The sequence below is a fragment of the Lycorma delicatula genome, chromosome 1 (assembly GCF_047948215.1).
Source record: "Lycorma delicatula isolate Av1 chromosome 1, ASM4794821v1, whole genome shotgun sequence".
NCBI lineage: Eukaryota > Metazoa > Arthropoda > Insecta > Hemiptera > Fulgoridae > Lycorma > Lycorma delicatula.
Window position 1 is genome coordinate 183,317,704 of NC_134455.1, and position 16,043 is coordinate 183,333,746.

Here is a 16,043-nt window from a genome sequence, read left to right on the forward strand (position 1 = left end):
GAGGAAATTATTCAGGTTAAATTATCACTTCAGGCTATTGATAGATAACCGATTTTCTTGATATGGCTGTACAGCAAGCAGGATGGCAAGTCAGGTCATACTTCCATATATAAATGAGAAAATCAGACAAATGTAATGACATTATTTTGTAGTTCAAAGAAAGCAACTAAATAAGGTAATTTATAAGTGAATGATACCAAGACTTAATCAGCCTAATTCAATTCATTTTAATTTTTGTTGAGACAAGGATAGTGGAATTTTTATTAAGAGTTTTGGAGAGATCACCTTAATGATGGTTATTCATCTACACAAAAAAGGTATAGAGAGAGTTGAGTATGTTGAACAACCATATTCTGAAAATATGACCAGTAAAATCTGACCAAGTAGCATACAAGATTTAATTCTTAAAACACTTCAAAATCAGAATTGATGTGAATGAAGAATTAATCAAAATTATGTAAAAGATTATTCATTGTTTTAAACACATTGTTCATATATGATTGAACCAGTTGGAGCTAGGATTTATGGTGTGTTTTTAAGAATAGTATTAGTCTCTTGAAAAATGTAACAATCTTTCAGGCTGATTATGTAATATTATAAAGCATTTTCAATGTTTAAGTGTTTTTGTCAATTTCTGGGGATCTGTGAACAAACACATACTAATATTTTCAGGTAGTCAGGCAGATTTTAAGTCTTGTCAACTGAAGATAGTTTGGTTTTTACTAGGCTAAGATTGTTAAGTAGTATTATTTGATTCCTCATCTCTTAGTAATGTAAAATTGTACTGGTTGTATGAGACTCAGGAGTTTAGAACAAAGAAAGGGTAGACTTTTAAGCCAAAAGGTAGCAACTATTGTATTTATTGGATCTGAATACATTTATAAAGTTAGCTCAATTTTGGCTTGTTAGCTCACGCAATGAGTTTCTGAAGAAATTAAAGTTCTCTAGTAAACAATATCTGTTAAAAAGATTCACAGGTTACTCATCTAAAATGTTAATAAGAGCCTCTTTGAATCTGCATTAAGACTAAATTAAACTGAGCTTTAGGAATGCTATTAATTTTCTAAGTAAACTTAGAATAATCGACTCATTTATAAAAAATGGGATTCTACATAAGAAACCTTACTTGTAGATTATACCAAGAGTCATAATGCTATGCTTGTTTTTTTATAATTTTTGAGGTTTTAATATAAATAAATTTTATTTTTTAAGTTCCCCTAACTCCAGGTTGTAGGATCTGAGCTACTGAGTCAGATTCTTCATCTTTGCAAAAGTAGAGAGCTGAGCTTATAGGCTTAGAAAAATAATAGGTACACAAAATGCCTTTGTGGTTAAGTGAAACCTGCTCCTTCACATAATCAGTGAGTTACATAATTGAAAATTTTGAAGAAAGATCTAGAATTTTATTTTGTACATAATCCAATTAATGAAGGTCCGAGCGACAATGTCCAAAAAAATTTTACATTGAAATAATTGAAACCAATAAAAATTTCCTTTAACGTCTTCATCTGGAGGTAAATTGTAGTAATGTTGAAATATAGTTGAAGGGCAAATTCACTTGAGGTACTGGAACATAAAAGTTATCACTAAAAATAATTATTTTTGTTTTTAAATAGCTGTGTACATTATGTTACCTTGTTTTTTCATGAGTTAACTATAGGTTATCTTGACATGATTGAACATTAATGCCACAATTACATGCAAATAGCAATAGAGAATTCTATTTCACCAAGGTAAACATACTTCCATTGCAACTCTTACCTAAATTACATTACAATTGTTTAGATTGGGGTGTGGTGGAATAATTTGATCATTACAATTACCAGATCTAATGCCTATGAACTTATAGGCATTTCATTTATATATAGAGCTATATTAAAGACAAAGTATTTGTTCTGCCTCTCACTGGCAAATTAGCATGATAAAATGTAGCTTTCTTTCTATAAGTCTAAACAAGTTTATTAATTAAATGATAGAAGTCAGTACTTAAATATAAAATATGTAAGTGGTAGTTCATAAATGCAGACGTGACTGGACAAGATATTGCTTAAAGATGAATATCTAACATTATACTTAGTGAGCATACAATTGATATTTATTGATAGTTATAAAGTTAAGTTAAAATAGTTTTTTCATTCATTGCTGAATTAAAAATTCAGTGAACTTATTGCTTTCTTAGTAATCAAATACTAATTATGTGTAGGTAATTTATATACATTTACATTCATTTTTTTAGGCGTCCGGTAAAGCAGTAGGGGCATTATAAAGAAACTGAAATAACAGCTGAACAATAATTCATAAATGCATCATTGTCCAATTTTCTACCAGTGAAATACTATTTTTTTGAAAGGGTGTAGAGATCTGTTAACTGAATTGAGATCATTCAGTTAAGATTAAATGTTGCATAGAAAAGAACAAGCCTTTGACATGATCATTCCTAGATTCTGATTTATGCAACATTTCATAAGATTTAACTTATTAGGTATTATATATTCATGATTTTTTCAGTGCTGTGAAAACATGAATATTGACTGACATCCTATTAAGCGATTAGGAACATCTGATATGTTAGGTTAATATGTGTATAGTGATGATTTCCTGGTCTGATCATATAACTAATGATAAGGTATTAAGGAGACTAAGACAAGTTACAGAAATTTAAGAACACTTAGGAGAAGGAAAGCTGAATATGTGGGATATGTAGAATGAAATCTAGAGAAATTTAGCTCCCATGGTGATAATCAAAAATTTATAAGACAGAATTTCCTAGTTGAAAAATTTGAGGACCTGGTAAAATTCAAATAGTGCAGAACTATTTTGAACTTCAATCAATAAAACTATATTTGTCATGAGGGTTCCAATATCAACAGCAGATCAACACGTAGAAAGAAAGAGAGAGATGTTATTTTACTATTATGTTAATGTTTGTAATTTATATTTAAAAAATCTGATTACTTACAGATGTAAACTGAATATTCCAAATAGTCTCAGCTTGTAATTTCTTTCCTATTGATTTTACTTTTTCTTCCTTAATATTATCTTCAAGAAATAAATCAGTAAAATTGTATGCACCCCTGAAATATGTTTCATTATAATAATATTTTTTATAAATTCAAAATAAACTTGAATTAATATTAATATAAGTTACATTTTTCAAATAATATCAGCCAAAAAAATATTTCAAGAATATTACTAACAAGGCTAAATAGTAACTCATCATTTATTTCTATGGAAGCCTCTCTACACAGTAATCATAGATTTCTTCTTGAATATAAGTTATGTGCTTATGTCAGTGAGTCATAAACACTGTTAAGAGAAAGGTTGAAATAATCCTTGCAGTATTTGACATAATTATGCAAATCATTAATTAAAATCAATTATTATTGTTATTATTATTATGCTACGTTATTACATTGTTACTGTATTTAGAATAAACACTTCTTTTTGTTGTTTATTTATTAAATCAGTAGATCATTGAAATGTTACTGGAATGTTTATATCAAATCTGAAATAAAAATATATTTCAGAATTGACATAGATATTTCATTTATAAATAAAAATGTGGGTAAAACTATACACATAATTACCTTAACAACCTTGAAGAAAAAAGAAGATTTTCCAAAAAAATAAAATGTATAAATTACAAAACAAAAAAAGAATGAAAAGCAAAACAGTGTGAAATTTATAAATACGATTTTTTATTTCTGATATTGGCTTATTTTTTTGCATGTATTAAAAATATTTTCAGAGATGAGTTGACAAATTTTAAATTCTGAACATTGACTTAATATTTATTTATTTACAGTATTTAGTTTGTATTTCCTTTAATTACAACAAAGTTAGGGTGTAATGTTTAGAATCAAACTTTTTAACTTTTCTTCAAAATAACAATATTAAAGTCAGATCGAGCCTTCAAAGGTGCACCTGGACCTGGAATGAATAGGAGAAATTTTTCTAGTGAACTAAATCTAAAGATACTTAATAACTTCATCTATCATCACGTCATATCCCACTATCACTTCACTAGAACATATCTAGAGTTGTAATTTGGGTCCTAGTCCCACCACAGGTGACCCCCGGAAAATCAACCATGAAAGGTCTTTTTAGTAATACTTCACCAGCTAAACCAAGCAACACCATAGTTCAGAGAAGACAGCACATGGATACGATGGGCTGCCACTTAGAAAATAACATGTGATTGGAAGCACTGGAAGGCTATAACACTGCACACATGAACAAGAACAATACAAAATCCAAAATCAAACTGAAGCAAATCACCTAAATTTCCACTCACAATGTAAAGTCACTCATGCAGACTGGTAAACTAAAAATAATATAACTAATCTAATGAACCTACACAAAATTCTCATCATGGGACTGCAGGAAATAAGAACTACCAATCAGGATGCCATGGAATCTCAAGATGTAGGCTCTTAACAAAGGTATACTGGGAAAATAGTAATGAAAAGTGTTCCTCAATTTGAAACAGGCTTTTTGGTCAGCCTCAAAATAATAAATAAACTCTGTACAAGAATTCAAGTCACAATCCCCAAGAATCTCAACATCCACCCTAAAAGCATATAATAAAATCTACGCAATAATAAATGCCCATGCCACCACTAATAATAAAAGCAAATCTTCAAAAGACTGTAAAGAAACAGAAAAGTTTGGGTACCTACTCGACTAGACCATAAATAACATCCCCAAAAATCACATTAAACAACTACACATAGACATCAACGCTCAACTAGGCAGAGAAAGAAAATTTCATGACATCATTGGAAAATGGCTCGTCCAAAAGAGAACAAATGAAATTAGACAGAGACTCATGAACTTCTGCAGAAACCACAACTTAATCTTGAAATCCACATATTTCAAAAGGAACCTTAAAAAATCAAAACTTGAAAACACCCCCAACTACAGTAAAGGAGAACTACAACATGATCATGTCTTCATGGATAAACACCACCACAAAGAGATCTACAATGTAAACGTTTTCCTAGCAGTAGACACAGGTTCAGATCATTATGTAGTCAAAATTAAAATAAAATTCACCCGTAGAACTAAAAGAAAACAAGTTTTAATTCTATTAAAAATTAAGAAGTACTTTTACCAAAAAAAAAACTAAAAAAAGTAGATTTTGCCACCTATTAGTTAATATCAGAAACTTCTGGGCATGGATTTTGAAATTCACATTTGATTTTCAAATAAGCACATTCTGAATGCATTAGGTGTGCAGGTGACAAACATTGAAAATATGCTGTTTAATATTGGATAATTAAAGAGCATGTGGGTGACAATTATGAATAGAGTATTTGCCTATTGTATAATTTTTTCAAGTTTTTTACATTTATTTAAACATATATATAGGCTATGACAATCCCTGTAATGTAAGGATTCCAATGTGGGGTCATACATCAATTCAGCCATTAAGTTGCTACAGTGGAACAAACATACATACATATGTACATACATTCACCCTAAATACATTACGCTATTTTTTGGCCAGTTGTGTAAATAGACCATATCCAACTAATCAAGAATGAAAATTACCAAAAAGCAACTGAAAAATAACAATCATGGATAAACTCAAAGACCTAGTTAAAAGAAATTGCAGAAGAATTGGCCCCAATAAAATCCCGTAAAAAGCATCAATGCTGGAACAGTGAATGCGATGAAACAGTGGAGAAGAGACATCAAATATGGCTATTATACCAATCCCAAAAATCAAACATCCTTCAAAAATCTTGTAAAACAAAGAAAAGAAACCACCTGAATCCTATGGAAAAAAAGAAATCTGGAAGAAAGGTTTGTGCACATTTTTTCTATTTCTGCTAGACTGATCGAACAGTGCAGAAACAAATGAAAAATGGGAATATTAGGTTTAAAGATCAGCACTAAGCATCTTAATTGACAGTTTGCAATAAAAATGAAACTAAGGAATTCGCTTTTAAGCCATATTAATTCATTTCCAAGAGTTCAATCATTACAGAAGAACAATTCTAAAGGTGTATCTTTCTCCATATTTATGTTGGCCAAAATGTTCCAAGCTTTTGTAAAATATCCTGATGCTGAAGTTATTCAGTTATTATGAAATGATTTTTTAAAGAACTTATCTTAAGTTCAGGCTGCCAAGAAGGGATATGTACAAAAATGTTGATTTATTGTTTAATTGATAAACTGCAAGAGAAAATGAAAAAGAAAGAACAAAAATACAACATAAAATTATGTTAAATCATCTCAAAACATAACAGGTACAATTTTAAAAGTAGGTGAAGAAATTCCAAGCAAAATGAAGATTGTACCTTCTTATGCATTGACTTACGTGTTATCTTCTGCCAAATCCTCACACATTCTTCAGCATTCAGAGTGGGGCATAAAAAACTGAGGGTTTTGCAAATAGTATTATGAGACTACAGAAACTTTCAGTTTATTATTATAGAAATTTGGTAGATCTAAAATTGATATAATTTAATTTTTTAAAACAGTGTTAATTGAATGTCCATCGTCATTTTCTAAATATTGTTCTAATCTAACTTAAACAGAATGCAAGACTTTGTAAGAGTTTCTGGGGATGTCACTTAGGGTCTCTTGAATGTGATCTCTCAGTTCAAGGATACTGGTTGGCGAAATAGACCTAAGTTTTCAAATATATCCAAAGGAAAATGTCTGCTGCAGCAAGATCTAGTGATCAGATTGTTCTGTTGATATTACCACACTGCAAAATAAGGTGTTTAGGAACAGTCTTCTTAATGTGAACATTCTTTCAGTGGCCATGTGAGCAGTTCTCCATCCTATTGAAATCAAAGTCTAAGCTTTTCATCTAGTGAAATGTAATCAAGAAATTGGTTCAATAAACAACATTCCAGCATTGCACAATAGGGTTTACAATTGGGTTACAAGATCACCACTGGTCTGTTTTGAAAAATAAATTTCTTTTAACTCAATATGGAGTCAAAGCAAACAGATAGTCACTTTACTGCTATGTAGTGACTTTTGGTGTAATTCCCGAGGGTTATTCTCTACTCATTAGTGTCAGTTCTGCTTGTCTTCAAAACCATTCAGGTGAAGATGGGGTTCATCAGACATTATAAGATAATCAAGAATGTTGGGATTTCTATTCATCAGTATTAAAACCTCTTTGCAAAAGATAACTTGCTGGTTTATTTCTCTCTCTTGTTCTCTCTTAACAAATAAATAGCCTGAATTTTTATACTTATGAAATTTTAACTTACTATCCAGAAAATAGCAAAGAATTCAAGAAGATAGAAGTGCCATGACATTGAGTTGAATTGACTTTGGTGGACTGAGTGATAGTAGATTAAACAAGGTTTACTTTTCAAGCATTCAGATTGATACAAAATATTCATATGGTTTTGACTCTTGTAATAACCCTTCTTCATACCATTTTTTAATCTAAAATAACAACAGAGTTTTGGAAGGAATGTCTTGCATAATAAAATGTCTTTGAAATTCACTCTGAGCTGCTGCAATAACAATTTGGTTTAACAAGTGAATTTAAGGCAAACACACTTTCTGGTAAAGAACAAAGTTCCATGAATAATTTAAAAAAAATCAACTCTCTGTATAAAATTTTGCTTGAAAACAATGTGGTGATCGGCTGTAATTCAGAAACAACCAGCTTTGCATAGCCCACCTTTATCAGCAGAAAATTTTGATGTACAATTCTGTAATTACTGATATGGGTAAGAGGTCAGAAACACTCTCCAATGATAGAGTAAAAGTGTTAGAGAAAGGGGGCTAAACCAAAGTTGCATTTTTCTTATTTAAACATTTTTGTAGCAATTAAGCCTGATACAGGAACATAAGAAATTAATAGTCTGATTGGATAGAACAATAGCTGACACATTATCTTGCAACAAAATCATGTTATTCTAACATGCAAAATCATGTTAGAATAACAAGACTTGGTTCGATGAAATTCACCAGAAACCTTTTATTTCCAGATCAAAATTTTTTACCATGTGATCATGATTTTGCAATAATAGAAAAGGAGAAGTGAGTTTCTGCTGTGTACATTCATAGTAAAGTTTGTAATTGTGGAATCTTTTGTATCAAGAAATTTTTAGAATTGTAGGAATGGAAGCAGATGTTTTTTAAAATTCTGAACCAATGAAGAAGGGGACAATAAAGATTAGGAAATATAAAATTAGAGGTTGAATATGGCAAGAATTTTCAAAGGATGAACTTACAGGCAGGCATATACACCATTAAACTGCTACTAACCAACACTATGACTGACTTTCTCTCGATTATATCAAATTGTAACATAGATCTTTGTTTGGTTGCATGCTTCAATGCAATAATATTAGTAATGTTATTCATAACACAATTATTATAATAGGGTTGTAAAACTATAACTTTACACTCATCAGATCAAATTCAGTGCAATGTAGTAATAAATGGCAATAAATTCAACTGTGTAAACTTTAAAGAGTAAATGTTGCAAACAAGAAAATAATTTTAATGTTATATTAGAAAATAATACTATAGAACAATAATGGTTAATAAAGAATTTGTAATGATTGAGCTCAGTTTAATCAGGACATGTATATTACATTTTGCCAAACAAGGGTTCAGATATTTTTGTTCTAAGGTATTAAATTAGTGAATATTGATGAAAAAGGTTTATTGGATTGATTACTTCAAATGAAATATTTAATACTTTTAAAATTATTATCAAGTAAAATTTGTAAGTATTTTTTTTGCTAAAAGAAAGCCATTTGATAAAGAGAGAATACATCTTTCAAATGGAAATGGAATTCTTTTTTTCATCTTAGGAATAAGGGAATATTAAACTTTTAAGGAAATTTAAAATAATCTAACATTAATGATGGTTTCTTTTCTGTTTATTTAAGAAACAATAATCAATCGAAGCAGATTGATTTTAGAATAAATTTTGGTATTCATAATTATTAGATAAGCAACGGGCAAGTACTTTGTGAGATCCATATGAATTTTTTTTTGTGTATAGGCCCAAATTCATGAAGAAATTATTGTTCAGTATTGCTACATGAGATGATAGAAAAAGTTTTATAAAAATACTAAAGCAGTTTTTAACTGAAAAAATATTTTTACTCATTGAAGAATCTCTTTTCCTCCCCAGTTTTAATATAACTAAGTATTATGAATGATAAAAAGGTAAAGTTATGAAAGGTACAGGTTTAAGGTTAGATAATGCTTTACTTGTATTCATAGTTTTACTTGATTTTTGGTCACCAAAGGATAGCAATAAAAAATATCTTGTTTTTTCTTTCCGTAAAAATTATTTCTACATTTTCTTTTCATATTTAAGGTATAAAACATTCCAAAAAAATATCTATGTGTAGTTGACTGTTTATCTTTGCTATAACTGAAAAAAAAATACAAAAATAACTTTTAGTATTAATTAATACTTACATTAACTCATCATTTGTAAATACTATTAGATGAGTGAAATAATCATATTCACTACTTTGAAATGAATCTCTTGGTTTTGTTTTTGAAATTTCTGGAACAAGACTGGTGATTATTTCATAATAATTTTGTGACTTAAAACTTTCATCTATTGCTAATGCTTTTACTTTTGTCTTCTTAATGCAGAATGCAAGTTCTTTTGCCTGATAAAGAGGATTAATAACTACCTGTTAACAAAATAAAATAAAAATATTTTCATTCGGTAATATTCAACTCATGGAGGAAAATTTTATTTTTTATAATTTTGAATTATAAATAATTTTTTTTGAGTTGATAACACAATCTCCAAACAAGCTAATAAGCCCTATTGAAGTTTGGCAATAGTAATTATAAAAAACAGTAATCAAATAATTTATGAAATATATTAATTGTTTTATTTTAATAACTAAATACAATTTCAAATGACACTCCCAATACTTAACCTAACAAATACAAAGTAACCTACACTTGAATTTAATGGCAAGTTGCCATTTGATATCTCATGGATATTCTGTGGTGAACAAATATTGCAACCTTAGGATTATTAAGGATGTCCTGATCAGATCCCAGATGATGTCTTAGTTATGACATAACTTAAATCGTCTGACAGTGTAATTTAAAAAAAAATTGTATGTTAAGTCTTATACCAAATGCTAATTTTAGTGACTTTTTTTAGGAAATTCCTCATGGAGTCGTGTAGTAAATTTTTTCCAAATAATATAAATGAAAGATTATTTAAATGAAATGTGCATAGTCATACATGATTTTAAGCTTTTTTTTTTAAATTTTGTTATTGATGCAAATTTTTATAGGTTTTGAAGACATCCCAGGGTTTATAAATAACAGATTCCAAGATTGTTCTGTACATATTCAGCAAGTATCATATTTATCAGACGTAAAAATTTGGGTGGTTGTTGCAGGTGTTCTTATAATGATAATGAATGTTCAAAATAATAATAAATTATTAACCTTTTTTTTAACTGACTTTACGAAGAGGATGTACTCAATCTGATGTACATGTGGTTTTTTATGCATATTCATGCTTTACAGCAAATGAACCAATTTAAATATTTTTTTTTTAGTAAATTTTATGTAAATTCTGATATAAAACATTGCACAATCAAGTAATTGATTTGAAGTTATGTTTTGTTTGTTGTCATTACATAATATTGGATTGTTTAGTGTAATGATCTTTTTTTTTTTAGCCTCCGGAACCACTGTAAGGTATTACTTAAGAGGATGAATGAGGATGATAAGTGAATGTAAATGAAGTGTGTAGTCTTGTACAGTCTCAGGTCAATCATTCCTGAGGTGTGTGGTTAATTGAAACCCAACCACCAAAGAATACTGGTATTCATCATTTAGTATTCAAATCCGTATAAAAGTAACTGCCTTTACTAAGAATTGAACCTCAGAACTCTCGACTTCGAAATCAGCTGATTTGTGATGATGAGTTTGCAACTAGACCAACCCGGTGGGTTGGTATAATGATCACCTGCTGAGGATGATAGTGTACATTGTGCCCTCACAGTTCTTTTCTTTGAGAATACTGGTATTCATTGCAATCATTCCCTGATAATGAACATACTGTATTAATCTGCATTTTACTGGACTAGACATGCTGTCCAAAAGCTGTTTGCTGGCTTAAAGTTTGTTTGGCTTAAAGAAGACGATAAAAGTAAGAAATCAATTCTTTCCTCACTCTCCTTTCTGTGCCAAGCATGGGTTACTTCTTATTCTGGTAGTGTCTACATCATTTCTGAGATCATTTCTTGTCAGGTTGCCCACAGTGATTGTAGCAACCAAAAAACATAAAATTACTTAATGATACTAATATATATGTAGTCAGATATTGACTATAGGCTACAAGATTTATGTAGCCTGAAGTCATTTTGATGTTCAAAGTATCTTCTGGTGAGACTTCAAGAAAATTAGTAGGAAAACGTGAATTTCAAAAAACAATACATATTATTATTTATATGCATCTTAGCTCACACCCAGTAACAACATTTTAAATATAAAAAACATAGAAATTTTTTTTAAAACCCTTAAAGAAGAGTAATAATAAAATGACTAAAAATATGTTAATAGTAACAAGTGATACGATTCAACTCTCATTTTTTGTATTCAGAAGTCAGCACTAACTTAAATGTTAGCATGTACGAGTTGAATTAAGTAAGTACCTCTAAGTAAGAATCAAATTAAAACAACATAACTTTTAAAAAAAATATTTTTCTAGCTATTATTTTTTAGTATCTTTTTTTCTGGACTAAGTATTTCATAAGAACTGAGGAAGGAAGCTCTTCTTGTAGATTTTCGAACAGGAGGGAGTGTAAAAACCATAATTTAAAAAAAATAATTTTATAAATCTGTCTTTAAAGATAATTTTATGGACAGCTCCATTGAAATTAAACTAAGTGAATTAAATACATTAACTCTGTCAAGAAACCATAAGTGATTGATAAAGATTCATTCAGAAAACATATTCTTGTAATAAAATTTTGTGCTAGAGGGTAAAAATGTTTTACCGTAATGATTCCAATTTTAGCTGATGCTAGAAGAGTTAAGTACCATTCTTTGCTATTTGTAGCCCAAATTCCTAATCTGTCTCCAGGAGTCAATCCTATATCTAGGAGGCCTTGTGCTAGGTGATCTACCTGTAGGCAAAAATTGAAAACATAAATAGTGCCTGCTCTCTTTCTCTCTTTATATATAATTATGTATATATATATTTTTTTCTAAAGGCAATACTTATAAGACCCATATTTCTCTGTACCAATATATTATATTTTTATAATGAAAAACCAATTTGAACAATCCAAGTACAGAATTACAAAGTAAATGAAATGACACTTACCTTATGTTTTTTATTCCAAAAGCACTTTCTTATGATCGTACATCATCAGTTCTATATATGATATATTTATATAAATTTACCTATCAAACATAAAAATTTTTAAATTAAAATTAAAAGATTAAAATTACAGTCATATATACAAAAACATATGAAGTCAATCAAATAAATTAACTACATACATATATATAAATATAATTAAAACATTTCAAATAAAATAAATAGAAAATTTATACTAAATAACCTGGCCAGCCAATGTTACATTACTGAGTGGATTTGAATTTGAATTGAAGAATTCTAATTTAAATTTAATTAAACATTTTTTAATTATGACACTTTATATATATATATATATATATATATATATGTAGTTATTTTGTGTAATTGACTTCATGAAGTTTTTGTATATTTAATTGTAATTTTAGTATTTTAATCTCTTAATTTTAATTTAAAAAGTTTTATGTTTGATATGTAAATTTATATAAATATATCTTATATACAACTGATGATGCACAATCATGCAAAAGTGCTTTTGGAATAAAAAACATAAGGTAAGTGTCATTTCATTTACTTTGTAATTCTGTACTTGGGTTGTTCAAGCTGATTTTTCATTATAATAATACAATATAAATATAATATTAATACAATATAAATAGAAATTAATGTAAAGCTGTATTATCAAACATAAATTATGTGTTTGTTAAACCATAATTATATTAATCAAACTAATAATTGTCTGGATAACATTGGTACTGAATTTTAAAATTGGACTTGAAATATAATACTATAATAGATTATGAAAAAGAGTTTCAAACTAATATCACAGATTTTCATAATATTACTCTAAATGAACAAAATTTAATGAAACAAAAGATCATTTCAGAGAAAAAAGGAATTGACACATTAAAATGTAGCATAAATAATAACTTTTTTTATTTTAAAGATTCCAAGCTAATAATACAATGATAGTAAAAAGCAGATAAAGTAAATTTTCTAGTTATAATACAAAAAGATAATTACCCAAAAAAAATAATGTTCTGCTGTTATTGAATGTGGAGGACATATTGATTTTATTTTTACAGACTTTATTAAATATCACTTAAAATGGTGGATCGCAGGATTTTGTTAAATAAATCTACTAAGTCTGGGTTCAGTATAATAAATGTCTTTTTTTACTCTTATCAACTGAGAAAAAATGTGTTTACCCAAAACATAAAATTAAATTCTTATTTTAATAATTCTAGTTAAGCAGATTTAAAAGTGAAACCATTATTATTTTTTCTGTTCAATAATGTCATGTTTGTAAGTGTTAAATGTTACATATGCTTAATATTTGATGATGCAAATTTTTTGTAGGAAAATCAGTGGTGTAAGTGATTGTGGTTTGCTGAAAGGTTCTAATGAGGCTTCACAGTTGATATGTGACAGTTCTTTGAATTTAAAAGCTGAAAATTGCATGATGATTGATCACCTTTGATGTTTGAGATGCACAATTGAACTTAACTAATTAATTTAAATCAGTTATTACTTAGGGATTTAATTAATACTTAATTATGCTAATATGATGACAGATTATAAAGAGTATTTAGATTTAAATTTATAACTTATTTTTTCAGTTTTATTGTTATCATGTGAAAACAATCATTGTAATTTAGTTTTGTATAATGTAATATTATAAATCAATCTGTTACTAAACATTTAAATTGTGCTATTAAAGCAGTGTTTGGCTAATTCTACATACACCAATTTATGAATAAAATAACTGATTACTAAATTGGTTACAATATAAAACTCTAAGAAAAAAGTGATTTAATTTTGTCTTTTTTAATTTCTGTCATTATATTTTGGGGTGAAAAATATTATTTTATGCTACAAATATTTCAAATTAGCAAACATGATTTTGTTATATATAGAAATCCATAACAAAAAATGTATTTATTCTCTATATAATTGTACTATATAATTGCACTACCAATAGGAGGGGTACTTCTGTGTAACTGAGAGTTGTAGTTTAAATCCCTTGTACATTGTATGCTACTACAGTTTCTTCACCCACAGTCACAAATACAGAATGCAACCACATACACTGTGGAAAACACTACTTTACACTATTAGCAAGTATTACAAGAGGAAAAAATGTGACTCTTTATCTAAGTAATAATAAACCAATAAGCACTTTACTAAAAAAATTAATAGGTTTAAAAATGTCATTACCTTTAATAGAAATACTAATTTAAATACAGTAAAGTACAACTATCAAAGACTAAATATTTAAATAGTAGTTATACAGCACCACAGTTACTCATTAGAAATATGGCTACAACAAGATGACTGTGCCCCATTCACGTTGAGAGAGTTAAAATACTTATTATTCCTTATCACTTATTCCTTAATACTTATTATTCTTTATTTTTAATATAACAACATTAAAATGAATATTTTCTATGGTAATCCCAAAGAGCAGGAAATCTAGCAAATTAGAAATTGGAAAATAATAATGTGATACGTACTTGTTTATTTATATCGCCGAATGACAGAATTACTCCTTGATGAGCAGATATTAAACCTGGTTGCTCCTTCCATCTTTCTGCTGCTTTATCAACTAAATTTCCCACTGTCAACAGTTTTAGAGGTTCTGAACCTGGATTATGCCAATATGATATATCATCTTGACTGACATAGAAATATAAAACATAAGTAATTATTAAGTTTTATGCAGAAAAGAAGCTTAACATTATTAAAAACTACATTTATTTATTTAAATTTCATACCACACAGTAACATGTAATTATCCATTCACTATGGATCTAACAAATTAATAAATTTTCAACTTGATACTGAAATGTTTGTACTACTATTAATTACACTGTGTAATGTTAATTCTCTGTTACAGCCAGCCATTCTTGTACAATCATTATACCATCATCAGAAGTTTCTTATAGTTAAAAGAATTAATAAAAAAATGGCTCACTTTCGTAACATATGATATTATGATTCCAGATCTTTTCACAGCTATTACATATTAGGATAAGAAGCTCCTTTAGTATATATTTAAATAGTATGTTTAAACTTCATATAGTGTGTTAATTTAATATGTTATTATTATTATAATCATCAAATTTAGTGTTGTAAGGTATTATAGTAGTTATGGTAATAACCAGACATTATAAAAAAACTTAAATTAGTGGGCTCTAAAATTGCTTTCAAATGACTTTTTAGACCTAAGTAGCTACATCTTCATTAGTAGTTTTGTTAATAGCATCCATCATCCAACTTAATAAAGTTAGAAACCCCCCTTAAGGATGCAATTGAGTAATTTATTTAGTATTTGTTTTGTTTGTTTTTTAACAAGTATGTGATTTTTATCAGTTTTGTTGAAAAAAAAACACAAGGTATATTATATTGAATATATTATTTAATTACATACTAAAGAGGTTTCCTAGACTTATTTAGATGGGCGTCATTAACATCAGTGTTGCTGGTAATTCTATATCTAAAGATACTACTAAATTAATATCAAAAGGTCTTTTGGGAGGAAACATTTTATTAACATGAAAATTAATAGTTGATAATTTAAAAAAACCATTAAAAGTTTCATGTTGTTCAAGCAAGTTAAGATCATGTTTTTTTGAGCTATTCAAAAAACGTTTTAGTTAATATGTGCACTGTCTAATGTGTTTGTGTCTTGTTTTTCTGAAGTGATTAACCGTGACTGATTCCATTGAGGTGTTTA

The 16,043-nt window shown here is 28.2% G+C and overlaps 1 protein-coding gene across 1 annotated transcript in view; it reads right to left on the minus strand.

The window, feature by feature from the left end:
• The window catches only part of LOC142326087 (medium-chain acyl-CoA ligase ACSF2, mitochondrial-like), a 57,707-nt gene that overhangs the window by 23,811 nt on the left and 17,853 nt on the right, over positions 1-16,043 (minus strand). Inside the window, exons 2-5 of the mRNA XM_075368258.1 lie at positions 14,821-14,983; positions 11,985-12,113; positions 9,421-9,644; positions 2,960-3,074 (exon numbers count right to left, since the gene is read on the minus strand). Coding sequence (XP_075224373.1) covers positions 2,960-3,074; positions 9,421-9,644; positions 11,985-12,113; positions 14,821-14,983 — 631 coding nt within the window. The remainder of the gene's footprint in view (positions 1-2,959; positions 3,075-9,420; positions 9,645-11,984; positions 12,114-14,820; positions 14,984-16,043) is intronic.